The following is a 21,809-nucleotide window of genomic DNA, read 5'->3' as shown; positions in this document are numbered from 1 at the left end:
TTTTGCATGCACTATATATGAACACAAAGAGGTCAAATTAATTTTTTTTTTTTTAAAAACTGATGAAATTTTGCTTTTACTGTAGTGTTTCTGGTATTAAACAAACAAAAACTCTACAAATCAGAAGCATTTTCATTAGGATAAGCAAATGTTTTCCACTGATGAATTTTGTTGTTATTATCAACTTTATTTCTGCAGTTAGTCGTAAAATCTGAAACAGGTTTTAGAAGCGGGAGTGTGCTATTTATTTCTATGAAAAGGAAAAAAAAAAGACTTTAGGCAGTTAAGAATCTTTTCACCTGCAGCTTGTTGAATGAAAGTTAAATCCTTTGGCCACGTTCCAGGACAGCACTGATAAGGCATTGACAGAGCCGCCATTGTTGTATTAATTCTTTACTGATTGATACAAACGATATCTTTACTCCAGACTCCAGATCAGCCTCACTCCAAGGTTTCCGTTGATTCTAATTTTACTTTCGATTTGCATGCTCTCTGGGGCTAATTAAATATATTCTGTCAAGTCACTGAAATGACAAACAATGCCATGCAATTTTGGCACATTATTATGTATGAAATTTAGATATAATGTATTCCAGTTGGCTGAACAATTGTAGACTGTATGCAACGAGCACAACAAACTAGACACAGAGCCCAGCCTGTACAACAGTTCACCTTCCTTTCTTCCCCTGTACATCAAGACAAAAGCTGCTGACCTGCCTATTCAACACCACCCACCCCCATCTTTCTCCCTAAACACAATTTATGTATAGCGGCAGGTTTCCGCTGGGATCCTTTTGGTTTCAGTTCTGTCCCACTTGGCTTTAATTTACAGTGGGAAAATAATTAGAATCTCACTTTTCTGAAGACTGGAGTGAAAATGTAAACAATGCTTCCCTGCGGGCGAGTGCTTTATCAAGTTGACAGGTGCATTTGAATTTGCCTGGGTGGGGGACAGAGTAGGTTATTTATGTGTCAGTCTAACAGAGAGGCTTGGCCATCTAGATGGGCAGCACAGCTCTCTACCCTGGCAGTTCTGCCCCTAATCCTGCGACTCAGAACTGCGGCAAGCGGGCCAGAGACGCTCAGAAGTTAAAAGCATTTACCTGTGCGTAACCTCGCAGTGCCTGGAGGTTAGACAGCGCTGAGGCGCCCTACACGAAACGTGGTACCTGGGAAAGGTTCTAAGGACCACAGAACGGGAGAATCAGAACAGCCTGTTCCCTGAAATGACTGCCTGTGTCACGGAAACCGCTGCACTGTCATAAGAAGAGGTGAGCAGCAATAAAGAAAACCATCACTCAGCCATCAGACGTGAGAAATACAGTTCCGTCGCTAGGGATAGCATAAATCTAAATATTCTGGTGTTAAAGATACAGTACAATTCAGCCTGCAGTGAGCTGAAGCCAGAGAATTTGAAGCTACAGGATTTGACTTCACCAATCGTTTCTTTCCTTCAGCCACATCTGCACACAGAGAACAAAGTCTCTCTTCCAGGGTGCAGGCTGGACTCGACAATCTAGGCGCTGTTCGTTCAGACCTGCCTTGGCCCAGATCTGACTGAACTTGGGCTGACGGGGTCGACTGTGGCCACACAACAGCCTGGGGACATGTGAGCCAGCAGCCTTAGTAGCTTTCTGCTCCATCCAACCCCGTCATGCCAAAGGCCATGGGGTGCGAGTTTAGGCAGCTGCTCGGCAGGGCTTTTTCTCAAGGTGTCACAAATTGTCCTTCCTCCTCTTGAGGGAACGCAAAGGGTGGTGCCGAGCTGAGTGACGTATGGTGAATCCAAACTGGGGAGGAGACGTAGACTGGTAAAGAGAATGGCGATTCCAAAGTGGGAGAGTGAAATGAGCAAGTTATATTGCTTAAGGGGAAAAATGGCAGATCACACCCATGTTCATGAAAGACTTTTTTATAAGATGGAAAAAAGGTAAATAAAAGCAGAAAATATATTTCCTTATATAAAGACCAGGGTTCTAGAAGTGTTTTATACAGTAGAGTCCTTATTCTGTTCTCAGAGCTGATTACAAAGAGGAGCAAATACTGAGAACCATTCTTGGGAAAATGGCCAATCATTTCTCAGAGTGACCCAGCTGAATCCTTTTTGCCTTCCTGAGGCCCAGGGAGCTCAATCTTGATTAAATCGGTTTGCTTTGCAGTCCCCAGCAGGGCTGAGGAGTACCACACTTCAGGCGCGGGCTAAATCAAAACCTTAACTCGTCAGCTCATGGCATTTAAGAACCGTCTGAGGCCACCAAAGAATGTGTCTAATTTGCGGTCGGGGAAAGGTTGTGCTGTCAACTGAAAGCTGTGTAGCGTGTGGTTTTAATTGAATTTAAAAAGTTTAATTAGGAGACATCCAATTAAACTTATCATAAGGCGGTTCCATTTCCCCCATTCAAAACGCCCAAACCCTGTTCATTACAAATCAAGGCCTGAGCTGCTTCTCGCTTAATATCACAGCCAGTGAGCATTTAGCTCCCTCAGTTCCTCAAGGAGAGTTTACAAATGGTGCTGATCATTCATGCCAGGGTCCCCTCAACTTGTGTCTTAATCCCACAGTTTCACAGCTGACCTCAGACCCCAGAGTGGGTTTTTCATGGCTCTGGATCAACGTTTGCCAGCAGTTAAACAAGATGTCCAGACAAATGCTCTTCTCGGCTGAATGGAGATGTAGAATATGCAGTGTTTAATAATCACAAGAACAGGGATTAAAATCGTTGTAGTTAGTAATATATATCCCAAACTCAGAGGCTATCCAATGCGTTTCACTAAAATGGGATCTAGGAATGACTCTGTGACCTTTCATTGTTGTTAAAGGGAGAATATATACACGCAAATGAGGAGCCCTACTAATACAGTACCATCCCCACATATATTATCTATCTTTAGACGCACAAGGTGCCCATGGCCACAGGATCTTGCTTATTCGCGTTAATTAGATGAACGCATTCGTTATAAACTTGGCACTATACCGATGACCCTTGCAAAAAAAAAATCTGAAGAACTTTTAGGCAACAAAGAAAATCTTGGTGTGCCTTTCGTTCCATCTGGCATCTAAATTAAAGAGTGGAAGGGTGGAGAAAGCAGCATCTCACATTCCCTTTGCCAAGAGTCATGGTTTGGCCCACGATGTACAGCGATGGCTCTTTGATTAAGGCAGAGAGAAGTCTTCACTTTCAGAAGGAGCCATGCCTCCAACATGTTTGCCCATTGTTTTTTTTTTTTTATTTTCGCCGCAACTGCTCACACAGAACCAAGTTTCTCTTACACACTGAAAACAAAGAGTTTGGGAGATTTTATAATTATAGATGATGTCGTCTTTCGATTGCCACTTTGCCCTGAAGACCCAACCGTCGTCACAACTTGAAGCCGACTGCCTGCAGTAAAACTGAATGGCTGTGGGGTCAGGCTTTGTTAAATGAGTGCCGTCTTGGCTTTTGACTCCGAACAGGGCTAAAGAATGAAACTCTGGCCTCTGTTTCCTTAAACATGTACAGTATATGAAGCCTGTATAAGAACTGAAAAAAAGTGATATTTGGGGAAATTCTTATCACATAGTCACAGGTAATTGAATGACACCAGGTTGAGCTACTGAGATGCCCAATTAGTCATTTAACCCACTAATGAGACTCTTGCTATCATAACCCGGTACAGTAAAGTGTAGTGGGAGTAAAGTTGCTTCTTGCCGTAATGTATCTAAAATCAGATTGAGAGCGATTGGGCTAAAATGGATCCCGTGCTATACCTTCGGTTTTTGACAGTTACTGTGCAAATATCTTATGCAATTCGTGTCATTTTCCTTTCAGTCTGATAAAGGATTATTGCTCCTCTCTTTGAGGGCTACAGTCAGAAAGAACGGAGGACGAGAACCTCACACAAGTGGAATTAGATATTTCTGAAAAAGATCCCATTCCCTCTATGTGCGGCTATGGACCGCTCATTCATTTGCCGACAATACAATTTATTCCTTCTGTTTTGTATTACGGGTGGAAAACAAAGTGCTCTGAGAATCCATAGGAGCCACGGATTGTGAGAAGAAGTTCAGCAGGGTAACAGATGCTTCCAATAGACGGGCTTACAGCTGCGTGTGTTTTGACAGCTGACAAGTCATGCTATGTATTATGGTGAAATTAAAAGGCCATACTAGAAAACACTGAAGCAGGGTTCAGTCAAATCTTTCACTTAATATATGGATCTGTATTTACCTTACATTAATACAGATATCTGTCCATTAGAGGGATTATACGATTTTAATTCATTGGGTGAGACTAAAAAAAAAACAACAAAAAAAACAAAACGACACTCTTGATTCCTGCTCTGCACTGCTGAAAGACTTTCCAGAGTCTCATTCAGATTAATGAAGAGATCATTAAGGTAATCCAGGATAGGCATTCTCTGCAGTCTAAGATTTTGTTTCACGAGAAAGTTCCAAGGAATAATGTAGAATTTTAGTGTTTGCCAGCACTTTGCAGCATCTCTGCAGGAAAAGGTATTTGCTTCTGTTGGTGTTAAATGGTATTCATGGGATTGCACTAGTGAAAATAAACAAGCAGCAGGCCTTCCAAATACAATCAATACCTTATGTTAAGACTAATAGTAAATGAACATCTCTCTTTCAAACTTAGATTCCAAATGGAAATCTTTCCGTCTGCCTTAAGTTCAAAATTTCTGGGGGTCTGGGGTTTATTTGCTCCTGCCCTGAATTAAAAGAGCTCCGAACCTGCGGGCCCCACACGCCCCACTGCAGGGCTGTCCTCAGATCGCCCCCCTGATGTGAAAGGACAAGCAGGAGGAGACGAGTCTGGGAGGCAATGCGGCACTCAGGCCGGGGCGCGTGGCTGCAGGTGGGCTTCAACCACGGGCCTGCCACATTGTTTTCACACCGGACGCCCCCCCAGGAGCCCGTGACCTTTCCACAGACCCCAGCACGTGCCCCCCCCCGCCGTCACATTTCATATCGAGCGCTCTAATGCGGCGTTCCCGCGCTGCGGCTGCGGCCGCGGGCCCTGGCGCCTCCCGGCAGTGTCCACTCATGGGCCCTGTCATTGAAGGAGCGGCCCGGCTCTGATGTGAGGGCTGGAGCTGCACCTCGGAGGCGGCAGCACCTTCCGCTGACCCCCGACCCCCCTCCCCTACCAGGGGTGAGCAGCTCTGTCCTCTGTGCTCCATCCCGATGCCTTTCCAGGGGTGGGACCATCGCTTCCAGTCAGGCAGCGCATCTGCTGCGCGTCTTCCCTTCTAGTCAACAAGCTGGGCCGTGCCTGTGCCTGTGATGGAGTGGAACCTGGTTGGCCGTTTCCTCATCAATGCCACTTGACGTTTTATTGAGCCCTTTCGTTCACACAGCCGCTGTGTAGGAGAGCCGCGGTTTTTTCTTCTTCTTCTGTTTAATGCTTATCTGTCACAGTTTTGTCCACCCGACAAAATCTGAATTTAAAAAACGGTTAACAACGTTATTTAATCACATGTTAGGGTGGCAAACCAATAATATTTATGCATTACATTTACACAGTTTTGTCTGTGATTTTTTTATCAATATGCTAAGGGAACATTGGTTATATAAAAGAAACAGGCCAAAATGTGCTAAAGCACATATTTCAGCATCCTGTTTTGATATAACAGAGGCAAAAAATGTGGTAAAGATTTCCAAAGTACAATCGCACTAAGTTATGATGCACATTAAATATCCACTGTTGTCAATAAAGAATAATGGTGATAAGATATTTGTATTTATATTGTACGTACACTGTTAGAAACCTAACAAGGATAAGCTCTTGGCCAAAAAGCCACTGTGGACTTACCTATCTACTCTAGGTGTTTGTCCTCACTTGGTTAAAACTTTGAAACAAAGTGATTTGGAAATAAATATTTTGAAAACCTTTAAATAATAATAATAATAATTAGAAATATACAGTACTAACCTTATTTTAATTCTAGCACAGTAAGTAAAATATTGCTCAAATATAAAGCATATTTAAATGTTATAAATTATAGTTCTAAATTTGTACATTTATATCAAAAGATTTTCAATTTTGTGCCTAATAAAGTACATGCCTTGCGTCAATCAAACATATCACCCACACTGGAGATTATGCTTATGTGATCAATCAATAGTTTCTTTTTTTGGGGGGGTGGTGGGGGGTGATACTGTAGCTCACTTCAGTACACAGTTCTCCAGGAGTTTGTGCTTGATGTTTTGAATCCTCTCTGCCAGTTCATGACCTCTGAAGGCAGGGGCGCGCACAGATCCGATTCGGGGGAGGAAGAGGATTGAAGAGGCCTGCCGGCTGGGGATCACCGAGAAGGATTGCTTGCTTTAGAGTGACAGGAACCCCGGGTGCCTGCTCCTCATCGCCGCGCCAGCCTGCGCCATCTCCACGACGACAGATTTACCCCGACGGATTCTTCACAACCAACCTGGATTTCCAAACGTTTGCCTCTGGTCACAAATTATATCTAGACGCAGGAAGGAAAACTGTGCGACTGAGCAAACCTTGATGCGGCAGTGGAAGACTTCAGTTGTGAAAACATCTTGAGGGCAATCAACTGCTATTAACACATGTCAAAGGAACTTCTTATGAATTACTGCAAAAATTACTGTTAACCGCACAGCTCCTCCATCATTGTCGAAATGTTCTGACAAAACAGTTTGCATACCTGCTTAAGTATTATAGAAATTAACACCTCCCTTCCAGGTATAGTAATCAAGAAGGTGACAGCAGACAATTAATTAGGTCCATCTGCATCACTGCTTTTACATAATTAATGTGTTCATTATAGAACCTGAATATAATTTTGTACTTGAGACTGAGCTTAAAATATAGGAAATTTAGCAATGGCTAAATATTAGCTGATGTAGGAGCAATTTAATTTAACCACTGTGAAATATAAATATATTAAGGGTGGCATCTGCAGCTAACTGAGATATACTGTAAGGTAAGCAAATTATTCGTAAGATGCGCATTAGTAAAATGCATTTGACTGGAAGGACTGAACTGATACAATTTCTTACTCTTTCCAAATCAGCATCATTTGCATCAAAAATGTAATGCTCTACAGTATATCCCGTCCGGTGCATGCGCTAAAAAAAAGGGTTTTTATAAAATTTGCTCTGGAATAACCATGTTGGCCTATGCTTTCAAAGAGTTTCACAGAGGGTTTTTAATTAATGGTCTCTCGGTTGCATTTCAGATTTTTTTTTCTAAATGTGTCCCATAAGCATGAGCTAGACTGGTGTGGCCCCATAACCAGGCTAAGAGCTGTGGCTACACAGTCATTCAATTCCAAAACCCTTTGTTGTAAAATGTTCTTGCTGAGGAAGTCAGGGACACTGACTCCTCACCTTAAAGCTCTCTCTTTTTTTTTTACCTTGACTGGTATGTGACGACATGTTATGAATGGAACTTTATAAAATCAATACTATAAGTATCATCATCATCATCATCATCAATATATAGTCTTTTGGGTCTCTCAGTGCCTTATGGGTGAAGACCTAAGAGCAAACTGTTTTCAGGAGTGTGTGCAGTTTGCTGCTTCAGATTTCTGCTGTCCAGGAGGATCATTGGTCCAACAATGGTCCATCTTTTCTGGCTCTTTGTTTGCCAGGTGAGTTTCACTGGCTTTGCCTGGATGTCTGAGAGTCTGTGCTTGGACCACAGTCAATTTCCTTCTTCTTCTGCTTTATTTTTCATGAGCCCATGTGCTCCTTTAGGTCACCTGTAGATATTTATTTATTTCACTTCAGGTTACAGGTTTGCAACCACACATTAGCAAAGTTGGCACGCGGTCAAATACTTTCTCTTATGGCACAAGATTTCACTCTCCCTGTCGAGGGTTGTGAAAGTTTTAAACAAGCTACACAGGCATATTGGTTAACTGTCTTCTTCCGAGAAATGGGATGATGAGATCCTCAGAATGAAGTGAACAAGATAGATGACTTAATGTTCTCATCACAGGTTACCTGTTAAGAATTATTCTTAATCCTATAAAGCACATCTTATTATTTTGGCTGTACTGGTTATTTCAGACATCTGGCTTTCAGATGATAATGTTAGCTTGCCTAAAAAACACCTGAACTGTTGACCTTTTCTAAGGTGATGCCCTTTGCTTCTTCAAGCAAGTTTAGTCACTACAGCTTTCACTTTGGTCTGGCTCATTTTCAGATCTTTAAATGATACTTTCATGAACTGTAGCTCTTGAATTTGCACTTGCATTGCTGTGATGTAGATGCAACTCTAACTATGTCATTAGTAATTGCAGATGATTTGAGTAGGCTCCATTAATCTAGTCCAGATGCTTGTGTCCCAAATCCTTTCAAGGCCATTGGAGATATAATGTCCTACTGGCAGATACCAATTTCTCATTGATCTTGAGTAGCCTTATTCTTGGTCTTACTTAAATTTTAATTTTGGCAATTAAAATTTTACAATAACTCCTCGATCACCTTCCCTAGTGCAAAAGATGGCGAGATTTCGCATTTTACATTGTTTATGCAAAATGGTACTTTTGAGACAATTGATTTCATTAGCAGATATTAAATGTCTTTACAATATTTTTACACAAGGTCTTACAAATGTTGTAAAAAACATTAGTTATTAATTACAAGTTTATTTTAAAATAATATTAAAAAAATGGCAATATTAAATCCTGGACATACAGTATTCAAATGCTTGAAAGTTTTAATGATATTTTTCACCTTCAATTATGCATCACTTTTATTCTGAGCTTGTCATAAATGTACCTGTGAATATTTTTTTCCGTCGTTTTCTTTCCTACTAATGATGGCCTTGTGGACCATTGTTATTAAAATTATCCTTTTCCCCGGATATTAATTGGGTCCATAATAAGAAACACGCTGGATTCATTATTTAATTGCAAGGGCATATTCGAATACAGTTTCTGAAATGTATTTTTAATGAAAAACACTACATCCTGACCTAATCATATCAACCTTATTCTATCTAATTAAGGATGCAAAAAATCATTAGAGTTGCAAAATATTAGTTTCAGCTCCATCGGGCTGCTACCCTCTCCTTCATGAATATATTTTTTAAGTCTATGATAAATAGTTAATGAGGTAAAAATGACAAAAATTTGCATGTAGGTAAATTAGTTTAATAAGAATATGTCTTCCATGAGTAGGGAAAGTGACCCTTTTTTTTGCAAAGGGAATGGCTGAAATAATTAAGAAATGATGGCAAGGCCTATCTTATTTAAATGAAAAATTGCCTGCCTGAATAATATAAAAATCATAAAATGCAATAACCCTAAATTTTCATCATGCTGGCAAATGTATTTAATGTGTTAGCATTTTATCAGTTTAATAAAGGCAAATTAGGTCCAATATGAAATATGCAGTTATTGTTGTAATCCTGGAAAATATATGTAGCGCAGATTTGCAAAGACAGGCCAGAAAGCGAGCACATGGCATCAGTAGAATTAAATCTTTTCATAATCTTAAGCAAACTGCAGCGTGATATTTGTGAAACTTATTAAAGTTTAAAATCTCAATAGTCTCCCAATTCACCTACATGTGATGCATCCTGGCTCCTCAAAACCAATTAGCTGCTGCTCCTTAAAAATATTTGCTTTGCTCATGACCATTTTTTGAGCTCAGTAGTTAAAAGGCTATGGATTTCTACAACCTCTTCTTCAGTTCGGAAAAAGTAGAGCAAAGTGAAGAATCCCCGACACGATCTCCTCTCCCCACCACCTCTCCACCTCCAGAACATAAATGGGGAATTAAAATCCAAAGAAATGCATTAACTTATAACTTCAAAATGTTCCAAACAATCATCCAGATAAAGGAGGCAATATTTTTTATAGCAGGTATATCGGCATGTTATGGAACAGACATTACCTAATTCCTCACCAGGGTTCTACTGCACGAGGCACCAGCTGGAGCACACACAGCCAGCACAAGCCATACTGTACATCTAGGACTCGTGCTTTGCACCAGGTTGCAGGTGCTGTCTTGTGGGATTGTGTCCCCTTCCTCTCGTAGAGCCCAGGCAAGCTCATGTCTGTTCACTGGTCTCTGATCCCTGGAAGCCACATGTTGGCCCCACCAATGAATGGGCCTCAGGCTGGTAAAGCTGGGCATCTGCAGCTTCGCCCTCTCACACACACCAGCAGCGAGAAGATGTGGGGAGGTCGACCCCACAGGAATGGCAGCAAATGAAGTCCCATAACTTGATCCACGCTGCACCATTCAGTCAGAGGCCATTAATCCCTGTAGCAACATGGCACTTCAGCCCACACGACCACACCTGGACCTCCCCGTCTAGAAGATCTGACTTCACACCTGGCAGCTGGCGGTTCAGTCTCCACCACACCAATGGCACAAAGACATCTGTCCCTTCGTTAGCCAGGCGTATTGGCTGCCTTCTTCGATTAACCATCATTGATTTTCACCGGGGTTGACATTCAACAGGTTAAATCACCTCATCCTCTGTGCCTAAGCAGGTCACTAATGAGGTAATTTAGTGCCTATGCAACTATGCACTAAACTGCATTACAGTCAGTCAAGTATGATTCATTAATCAAAATGACACCAGAATAAATTTACGTCATATCCGTAGTACTGTACAGCACATTTTTTTAAAAGCATATATGAGCAAGTGGAGGGGCATCTTCCTGTGTCTAATGCTATTTTTACATTATTAAGGGGTGTTTTTCAACTGTAATAGTACTGCACTGATGCAAAGTGACATTTTGCTATTTATCTAACTGGTCACAAAGGGTCCCAATCACATCCAAATGTGGAACCTGAAGACCATGGTACCATACTTTGCTAAGAAATTTGTACTGTAGGAAGAATGTAATAGCATGGTTCACAAAAAAAAACAACACATTGTCCTAATTCGTGAAACCCGTTTTTCCATAATACTTGATATTTGATAGCATTCATGCTTGTAGTCACTTCACGGACCTATGGACCCTGAACTAGTACTGAACGTTGCCCATACCAGCGCAAGCTGTCTCCACCAGCTCAGAAAACAGTGAAAGGAAAGTGAATTTTTGCCTTCCAGACCTATCCACGTGATTCAAAAAGCACAGCTCAGATCTGGCACTTGTTTTTACAGCATGGAAGGGTCCTGTTAAAGGTTCCTTAGAATTCGGATAAACTGCTTTTCTCCTGCAGGTACATGTGCTGGCAAGTGGTTGGGGTATGAGCAGAAAATGTGATGCACACCACCTGCAAAGGGACTTCACTTCATGTTGTGATTTGAAGACACTTTGTAAACTTTAAGGAAAGAAATTCTGGACTCTTACTAAAACTTTAAATCTTGAACTAGTGATGCTGCTTCAAGTGCGTCTCTCAGTATACATACATGTATTCACATCTGTCAGATTATTATTTTAGATTGACAGACCTAATGCTAAGTCAATTCAATGTATTTTTATATAGCACCTTTCACAACAAGGTTGCCCCAAGGTGCTTAACAAAGCAAGTGACCAGACATGTTTTAAATAAAGAACAGAAGACCAGAAGACAACGGAGGAGAGGAACCCAAAACTCCTTAGTAAGGAGAAAAAAACCTCTAGGGGTCCAAGGTCAACTGGCTGCCCAACCCCTTTGGGCATGCTAACAATATACAATTTAAAAAAGGAACAAAGGTATTACTCCATCCATCATGTCTTGTGTATGTCAGTACTCCATGCAGATCTCTGTAGACCTAATGAGGTAACTCCATCATCTTTACAGTAAAACAGAAGAGTCTAAGTAACAAGTGAGAGGAAGCGATTTGATAACATGGCTGGGTAGCTTGTTTCATACCACCATGATCCTTGGAGTTTGTGTAAGAAGAACCTCCTTACAGGTCTACATCACCCCGGCATGACTCATATTAGTCGTGGTTCCATTCAGAAAAAGCTGGTAATTCCATGCTGGCCTGTTTAATGGGTTTCAGGACCCTGTCATATTAGTGGACATGTGACCAGTCGGCACTACGAATAATGAGACACTATATGCTGGTTAATTTCAAATTGTTTTTAAATTGCATTTAGAATCTATTTATGACACTCACTTGAATTCATTTTAAAAAGAAATTTTAAGAGTTAGATATCACATAATGTTTTTTTTTTATTTTTTTTTATTTTTATTTACAAAAAGACTAGTTGCTGAATGGACTGAAAATCTGTTTTCCCCACACTGTGTTTCCTAAAATTAATGCATTCACAAATGGTTACATGGAAAAATCTGTAAAAGTCCAGTTGTCTTCAGAACAGAAGAGCAGTTATCATTCTGCTTGTACCTAAAGCTCTACACGGATTTTAAATCAACCACATGACCACATGGTCTGTCTTTGTAAAAGGGTTGGTGTCTGTCTGTCAGTCAGTCTATCCAAAATTGCATGTGTGTTGATTAAGTAGTCTTTCTTTAATGAAATATCTTTGAAAATTGGATTCCACAGACTAATGAAGCACCCGCTAGCTCAGTTTCTGTTTTGGTAATTATCTTGTACTAATTAGAATGAAGTTAAAGACCTTTGAGATGAATTCTTGGCTTTCTGAAATGTAAGTAAAGAAAATATAATGATATAAAACAAGGTTATTTTATGTTTCTTTTAAACTAAACATCTTAGTTAGTGTTCCCTGGTTTAAAGTTAGCTGTCACAGTCATTCATTTTAATCCTTGGCATTTCATCCCTCTCTGCCTGCTTCTACAGAAAACTGAGAGAAAAACAACATTAAAGATGTAAATCTGTCATGCTTTGTTTTCTGTTTTTGCTGTAGATTTAGTTTTAGATTTAAACTAGCATTACCTTTATGACATTTTTACATGAATTTTGAAAAGGTTTTGAGAAAAATACTCGTCTCTTGGCGATTTCCCACACAGTACCGTTCGCACTCACCTTTCTTCTTTCTCCATGAATCCCTCTCCATTGCTCAGCCTTTTTCACAATGTAGTTCAGTTCTTGGTTTGACACTTCAAGATCATGGGGAATGAAGAATGCCCCCTCTTTACTGTGCAAGCGCAGGAACACATCAAGGATCCGGCCGTTATTGTGCAGCCTGAAATGGAAACGTCGATTTATTTAGAAGGAAGTTACTTCCTGGAGGTTAACCCTAACCCCTAACCCCTAACCCTGACTCGCCAGACCACCTGAATGAGCGCAAGCAGGACTAAACAAGCCATAACATTTCTGAGCTTCCCAGCACCGTCCTTCTCATTCAACTGCAAATCGCAATATTTGGTTTAGAAACGAATAGACTCTATTATAATGGTAAACTAGTGAAGCAGGTGGCAGGGGGATGAAGGCGTCCACTGGCAGACGGATAATAGTCAAAACCATGGTGATTCCACCCAGTACCAGCCATCCTGCCACAATCTCCCTAAGAGCAAACTGGAAAATCATCCAGGGGGTCACGGTGAACCCCTGAGTATCCTCTAAGGATCTGCAGGCCTCTCTCACTGTGGCTGATATAAGCATTCATGCCTCAGCCATCAGGAAAAGCCTGAGCAGGAAAGCTCTTCTGGGGAGGATAGCCAGGAAGAAACCATTGTTCTCCCCACAGAGCACTGCGTCCCATCTCACGTTCCACCAAAGAGCATCTGGATGATCTACAACAATAAAGGAAGACTTGGCTGTGGACAGATGAGTCAAAAGTTGATCTTTATGGCCATGATGAGAAATATTCTGTGTGGGGAAAAAAAACAAACTCTGCCTTCCACACATCCTGACCATCAGGCATGGTGGCAGGAGTATCATGGTTTGGGGTTGCATTGCTGCCTCAGGAGATGGGTGGCTTGCCATCATCAAAAGGAACCATGAATTCAGAGTCGCAACCGCTAATGCTGAAATAGCATGTCAGGCCATCCATTCGTCATCTGAAGCCGATTGAAAATGGGTCAAGCAGCAAGACAAAGATCCTGAGCAAACAAGCAGATCTGCAACGGAATGGCTGGGAAAGAAGAATTTTTGCATTGTGGATCCTATGCAAGTTACATGTGACAGACCTGAAGCAGCTCTGCAGGAAAAAATGAGCTAAAATTCATGAAACCCAATGTTACAGGAAATGTCTAGTTGAAGTCACTGCTGCTCAAGGAGGTTCATATACTGTACAGTACTTATTCACATGAGGATATTTACTGATGGATCATTTTTTTACATTAAATAATCCATGTATATCTCATGTCTTTATGTTATATGTTTAATCAGGTCATCTTAATCTTTTATCTAGAATTCCACAAAGAACTAATTTGTTTTAAGTCTGATATATATATATATTTTCCTAAGGGGTTCACAAACTTAAACTGAAACAGAAAAATGAAACATTCCTAACACATTTCAATAGAGTCGTAACAAAACAGTTTTTTCTCTGTTGCATTGTGATATTGCAATCTGCAGTGCTAAACTGCATTAACTGCAGTCTGGCAGGGAATGATGAGTCAAAGCAGCTTTATAGCACTGAAAGCATGAATCAATTTGAAAGCTGTTTTGAAAAAGAAGAATTGTGCAGAATGCTGATGCTTTTTTATGAAGTATTGAAAGCATGCAAATAAAGGCGTATGTACATAATAGTATCTAACATTAATAAAAGCAAATAGTAGGCATGTGTGATGAAAATAGTTTCATTTAGATCATATTTTTATATTTAATAACACAAACACTTAGTATTGCACCTATAATTGAGTATCTTTAGGCAGGTTTGTGCTGAAATATATTAAAAAGATAAAGGATATAATGTTTATACCATGCTTGACCTCAGGCATTGTATTAAAATACATTTTTGCACAAGTTATGCTGGAATTAAGACACACACAGGAAAAACATAAAGAACAACATTTATACAACATAAATAACCATACTTATATCTGTGTTCTATAGCTGATATTCTACAGTATGTCACTGAGCATTAATCAATCATTGCATGTTGTAATATGTTCAGGTATTATGTAAAGGTCGGTTCTGAGATCTATATAGTTAATTTTTCATATGTGCAATAATTATATTATCTACTAAGAAGTTCTCAAGTCTGATTCTATTTTTAAATTAACATTTTGCACAACCAGATTGTGACACAAAAAAACAATTTGCAGTAATGTCATAATGTGCACACATATGACTTGTCATGTGGGCAATATTTTAGGATTTGGAGCAATTTAGTAATTACACTCCCTCTATATTTGGTCCCCAGTGGAAAATTTGCTTTTCTCAAAATTTTTAACACAACATGAACCCATTAGCAAATAAGAGGCGTACACGTATGATGAGAAATAATATATATATATACATAAAGTAAAAATATACAATCAATTGTCCAAATTAACAGGTTGCTATCCATGGAGACAAAATATAACTTATTTCTTTTTTACACAGAGAAAGCATTAATATTGTGTGTAGTACAAACTATACTTTTTACATTAGATAAAAACTCTTAAGTGTATATCGACCTTGTGGCATTGCTAGAATTGTAATTTGGTGCCATATTACATAGCCTTTTGGAATTAATCTTAGACTTTGTGTTTGAAAAACTACTATGATCATTTTTACATGCATTAGACACTCCTATGATATGTGCTTGGCAGCAGTAAGGCAAGTTGTGTAGTTTCCCTGCTCATAAAGGAAACGGGGGAAAAAACTGACTTGTTCAACACAGACTTATTCCATAGCCTTTACTGGGGTTCAGCTAATGACAGCAGGCAATGCGGTCTGTAAGGCAGTTTTGGAAAGATCTCTTCTTTCAATATCCACAGAAACGGGGGATAACAGTACCTCAAAATCACTATAATGCAATAATGCTGCTATCAATGTCACATTGCATACCTTTTATTTTTGAAGTTACACATGAAAAATCAGTAAGATATTTTGGTTCGAATGTACCAGGGCTGCCTAAAATGTAATTAAAAAAGGATAACAGTTCATTCTATCTATACATATTGCCTGAGGGTTTTTTTAGAAATAGGTCACACACTATGTCACAGCTCTCCATGACAGCCAATAGGAATGTGTAACCCATAAAATTATCAACACTCTTCAGCTCCCTGCCCTACATTTGATACAATTCACATCACTGTGAGTGGCAGAAGTCATTATTTGTGGCTCATGTTTTAATATTGCCCATTTAGTCAAAAGTCACACACAGTGCTTACATAAATTAGATGTCACACTTTACTTAGTACACTCCAGATTGAGAAGTGATTAATTCAATAAAGACTAGTCTATTTCTGAGTTGTGTTTCATGCATTTCTTGTTTTTTTTACATACTGTAATAATGTTTGGTTTTTACTGACAACAATGTAGGGGTTCATTTCCTAGAATTTGCCTTGTGTTCATTTCCCTTTCTCTTCTCATTTAAGGGGGGTAGGAATTCTCCAAAGTGTAAAAACAAATTTGCTCAAAATTTAGAAATAATGAACAGAGTAATTGTAAGCATCTTCATCACCATCACCATCTATGTAGAACATGTTAAGATTCCATTATTTCTCACTTTGGAAGATAGTCAGTGAAAAGTACTGTCTGAATGATGAAATGGGGGACTTTAAACCACGTATTGCTGGGTGGTGGAAGAAGGTTATACTGCCATTACATAACCAAAGAAGAACCACCAACACTGTCAAGATGACATAAGAGGTACTACCCTTAGACAGCTGCATATGAGATCATTATACTAACATCTTTCTACACACATTGGACATCTTTGTTGTTGTGTGCTAGTGCTCAGGTCTTGAAAAGTCAGGAAGTTTTAGACAGGACCATAGAACTACACGTCCTCCAGTTCTGCACACCATCGACAGTAAGGCTTATGTTCTCAGAGTTTCTGCACCTGCAGCCCAGGCAGTTGCTATGTTTCTGTCAAAGTAAGGGTCCGCTTCGGCTTTCGCAAATATCTTTTGTGTGTTTCTCCAGCTGCCATCTTGCCAACTGATTTTGGCACTGTCTGTCAAATAAGTGAATGAAATACTCAAGTTGATTGGCTCAAGTATGGAGCCACCTCAGATGTTTCTTGTTCTGACAAGGACTGGACTTTAAAAATCTGGAGACAATTTCACCAATTATGGAGGAGATCAATGATTGGTATTGATAGATAGATATACTGTATTTAGCAAACTTTATAATCTGCACTTGCTTAATACTCATGACAACAATAATAATGGTACATACTGAATTCTTTTTTAGATGAGTTCTATTTAAAAAAAACACCATGAACTTTGTCATTGTACCATATGTAATTCTGATACACTGAGTTAGAGTCTCAGAAAGACTTATTTACAAATACATCATACATCAATGTGTAGACAGCTTAGATGTGTTTCTGGAAGAGCTCTGTTCTCTGTTCTGCATTGGCAGAATTTAACTGCAGGGTCTGAATCCAAAAATATCCAGTGATAGTTCATAATTCTGTATGGTTCTTTCACAGCGCTTAAATGTTGTGACACTTTTCAGCTACTAGGAAGGTCAGAGACAAATTCAAAGTCAGCCTAAAAGTGGAAGAATGGCATGATGCAAAGTCTTTGTTTGCATCTGAAAAAAAGAAGAAACTTTCAAAAGAGAGAGAGAATTTCAAATCATCGCATTTCGATCGCATTTCAAACCTTCGCATCTAAGGTGTAACGGAACATTACAAACAAGATTTGGAACACAAAGTCTTGTCTTCAGGTGTTTCAGGTTGTCACCCCAGTCCTTGATAAGGTAGAGGTGGTGAATCCAAACCAGCTGCAAATCACACTTGCTGACAGGCAACCTCGTCGCCCCCAGCTAGGAGACGAGCCAATTAAACACCACAAAATACAGCAAACTCGTAAATCAAAAACAAAACAATCAAGCAATATCCCTAATACTCAAGGAACTAAAGGTTGTTGACTAAATTCAACACCAATACATACACAGGAGCAAAGAAAACGTTTATATTTTAGCTCCATCTCCTCACCCACAAACTACTGCTACTGACTGCCAGGTTTTAAGGACGCTCTCAGATTGAAAAGATGTAGCCATAGCCATTTCATCACTACAGCCTGGACCTTGATGTCACTCCTGATGGTACAACCCTCTTCTTTTTGGTCTGAATCCTACACATGCCAGACACTGCCTGCATATAGTGAATGGGTAACAGCTCAAAATCAAACCCCAGACGCGCTGTGCTGTGGCCCTTGTGTGTGTGTACTCATTGTGCTGTTGCAGAATCCTTTGCCTCCAAGAGTCGCCTTCTTCCCCAGGGAAGCCACCCATGTGGTGAGGTTAGGATGAAGCACGTGGTGACCATGCGCTGAAGTGAGTCCAGGAACCCCAGAGGTAAGTATATCAGGAATCGTGCCTCTTGTGTGGTTACTGACTACAGTCCTTAGCACAGGGGTCACTCCAGTGAAACACGCCATTCTGTCAAATTTTTGTATATAAAAAGGGTATAGGTGCATACCAAATACAGCCAAATGGCCTCCTCTCAATTGTGACTGAGTGTTCTTATATACAAAAATGTTTGAATACAAAATCATTTCTTGATCTATCACTGGATGAAGGCATCATCTAAACTCCTTGGCTTCTCTCAACCCCTTTCCAGGAAAACACTCCTGGCTTCTTGAATCCTTTCCTCTTCTTCTTGACTCATTCTTGTCTCTCTGGATTCGTTCTGCTGCTTCTTTAGTCCATTGCTCAGCTGTTCAGCCCACTGCCACTTGAACTTCAAGATGTAACAACATTAAACATTATTCTGAATGGTGGAGATTTTGTGTTCATCTTAGGTTCCTAAACCACGGATTTGTTCTGCACCAAAAGTAGTCAAGAAAAGAACTGAACACCACTCTTAAAGCAAAAATCAAGGTAAATTCTTACCTGAGAAAGTAAATATATATTGTAGTGCAGGAGCAGATGAAGAGGACAACGTAAAGGAAGAGTGTGATCATGATACCCAGAACAGCAGAGTTTCCAGTTCGGTGGAAATGCCAGTAGAGTTTCATCACATCTGCTATGGGCTCCTCTGCACTATAGGCAAGGTGCTGAAAAATTTGACAGATATTAACATATAACAATACGCTGCAATGTAACGGTTTACAAAAGTAGAATAGTAGTAGTAGTAGTAGTAGTAGTAGTAGTAGTAGTAGTAGTAGTAGTAGTAGTAGTAGTAGTAGTAGTAGTAGTAGTAGTAGTAGTAGTTTAGGAGATGCCCTTGTCTAGGGTGATTACAAAATATAAAGTAATGCAATACAAATAAAATGAAACAGTGAGGCAGGCGCATGTTAGATGTGCAATGCCTGTGCAGAGCAGAGCAAGAAAATAGCGTGCAGAATGTCCAGCGAGCAGTAAACTGTGCGTAGGTAAAGAAACTTTGATGACAGTGAAGAAGGAATATCACTGAGCAGGGCGCAGGATCTGGCATGTGTGAGACAGATCACAGGCATGGTCTAAAACACATGAGTCCAGAGGAGGTGCCAGGAGGTGGTCCAGGACTGAGCAGTGGGTAGCTCACTCCAGCACTGCGGATCCAGGGACAAGAAGGAAAGGGCCCTGCAGCTCTGGGAATGGAGTCTACAGACCAGTAGAGAAGACGGAGAGGACAGGTCAGGAGGGGGCTCAGGGGGACTGGAGACAGACCAGCGTGTCAAGCAGAAAGAAATGTTTTGAAGTGGAAATGGATGTATTGTATGTATGCAGCAGCAGGAAGTGTATGCAAGGAGAGGTGAAGTCTGCAAGGCCAGAGAGACATTGACATTCACTCAAATATTATCTAGGAGTATCCTAGATCGCTCCCCCACATTTCCTCAATTTTGCCCATTAAGAAAGAAGTTGCCTAAAAGAGGATTACAAATGAAGATCACGAATGAAGGTGTGATAAAAGACTAGGTTGTATTACCGGGAGGGTGAGAGGTTTGTCAAACGTGCTCTTATAAAACACATACGCCAGGCATGAGCTAGCACATTTTTGAAAAGAACACACAGAACACTTTTCTCCCATGTTAGGACGAAACAGTATTTCTATCAAGACGTAAAAAGAAGAAGCCTGAGTTTTTTGAGCATTACCCCACACACATAAAACTGCCTTAATCACTTATACTTTTGGTAAAGACGTACAGTTGATATTGAGTTAGTTGCTTTTACAACTTCTCTGAAGCTGTATTTGAGTTACTTTTGTTTATATATATATATACTGTATGTATAAAAAAAATCAAAGTTCTATTAAATTAAAGTAATAAGAGTGTTTGAAAATAACTCAGCCCTTGCATTAAGTAAGGACGTCTTATCACACATTTCTTCCTAATGAAGAAAACTTGGTTTTATTACAGAAATACAATCTTTAGTAAATTATGCAAGTATTTGTAAAATACAGTAAGTACACTGCCTGAGTCAGTGTATGATATTTTAATGTCATTACTAAAATTACAGCAAAATTACCTTATATGTGGTGAATTGGCACAATTAGATTAAATTCAACAGTAAAGCAAAATCTACTACAAGCTATATGAGTTCCAAACTGATGTGCAGTTTAAGTATTGCTTCAGGTAAAAAGCAAACATTCTCATCAACAGTACTTAGCAACACAGTTCTTATTATGGTTATTTATTACCACATGTATCATTATTACAGCTAGTAATGGAAAAAAAAAACAAGGAAATAAAGTTGTGGTGTTTTCTACATACATATTCATCTCAACGGTACATCTCAAGATTCCCTAAGCTACATCAGGAGGAAAATGGCAAAGAATGCACTAACTGCAGCCAAAAAGATATACATCTAACCTTGGCTTTGGCATCAGTTTTTTTTTCTTTCTCTTGTTGTATGAAGTCACTTTTCTAAGATAAAGTGAACTTCTATTTAAAGTGCACAAGTGTCCAAGTTATTTTCAGTGACTTACCCCCAGGATTGCATCCACTGCAAACACTGCCAGAGGGTCGAGCACTGTCCACACTCCCATTGCCATGATAAACTTTGACAAGAGGGAAGGGAGTGAGCCAAATATTAGCTGACAGCCCCATCTGATCAGAACCATAAGTAACATAACTACATTCAAGGTTAGGGGTCCCACCACTACCATCGCCAACTCCTCGCGGGTATGAAGCAAGGAATTCTGGTAGACGACTTTCACCGTGTGAAGACAGAACTGGAATCTGTGGATAAGGCACAAGGAAGGCGAGTCTGCAGAGTGTTTACAGTACGGGGTCACATTAGCAAATAACATGTTTCTCTACTGCTTAAAAAGTACGGTAGAAAGACCTACTGTATAGGCATTATGGGGATTTTTTTCCAATTACAAATACATCTGCAAAACTTTGCACTGGTAATGGTGTGATTATTTCACTATACTGTATCCGATAGCAGAACTACAGCAGAACTAGTGAAATAGTACACCTTCACCTAGTGCAATTACATAGAAATTACTTCATACTTACATGTGGAATTGTGTGTATATGCATATACAGTACCAGTAAAATACATTACACGTGAATTGAAATTGTGCATATTAAAACTGTAAGGAGGTTCAAGTATTTACTGTCTTATTACTTACTTATTACCAAGTAATTTCTATGTAATTACACTGTGCAAACGGGTGCCTCATGTAAGGTGTTACTACTTTTTTGCCTTTACGCAAGGCCCAATGTTTTTTTTATTCTCATGAAAAGAATGCAGAAGTTTAATCTGTTTTGTTTATATCTACTCCAGGAGAAGATTCAAATTTCAGATGTCTTATCCTTGTGTTTTATCACCTTTTTGGTTTTTCTATACTTGATTTATCCGGTGTCATTTAATCTTGCTCCAGCCTCTCTGTGCAATGCCCGTCCATTAGCTAGTGTACAGATGGACATATGGCATACTGGTCATATGCTGTTGCTATTTCCATCACAGTGGTCTTCTATTCTCTTTGTTTTG

General features: G+C 39.8%; 1 protein-coding gene across 3 annotated transcripts in view; it reads right to left on the bottom strand.

The window, feature by feature from the left end:
• Nucleotides 1–21,809, bottom strand: part of ofcc1 (orofacial cleft 1 candidate 1) — a 108,005-nt gene that overhangs the window by 10,839 nt on the left and 75,357 nt on the right. For 2 of the 3 annotated variants that reach the window (XM_088644126.1, XM_088644127.1), the window contains exons 17-19: nucleotides 20,797–21,049; nucleotides 18,780–18,943; nucleotides 12,861–13,020 (exon numbers count right to left, since the gene is read on the bottom strand). In XM_088644126.1, coding sequence (XP_088500252.1) covers nucleotides 12,861–13,020; nucleotides 18,780–18,943; nucleotides 20,797–21,049 — 577 coding nt within the window. The remainder of the gene's footprint in view (nucleotides 1–12,860; nucleotides 13,021–18,779; nucleotides 18,944–20,796; nucleotides 21,050–21,809) is intronic. The other variant, XM_088644128.1, reaches the window with a different exon arrangement.

This window comes from Lepisosteus platostomus, chromosome 8 (assembly GCF_059453375.1).
Source record: "Lepisosteus platostomus isolate fLepPlt1 chromosome 8, fLepPlt1.hap1, whole genome shotgun sequence".
Taxonomy (NCBI): Eukaryota; Metazoa; Chordata; class Actinopteri; order Semionotiformes; family Lepisosteidae; genus Lepisosteus; species Lepisosteus platostomus.
The sequence above is the reverse complement of the archived record's forward strand: the minus strand, read 5'-3'. Positions and strand labels throughout refer to the sequence as shown.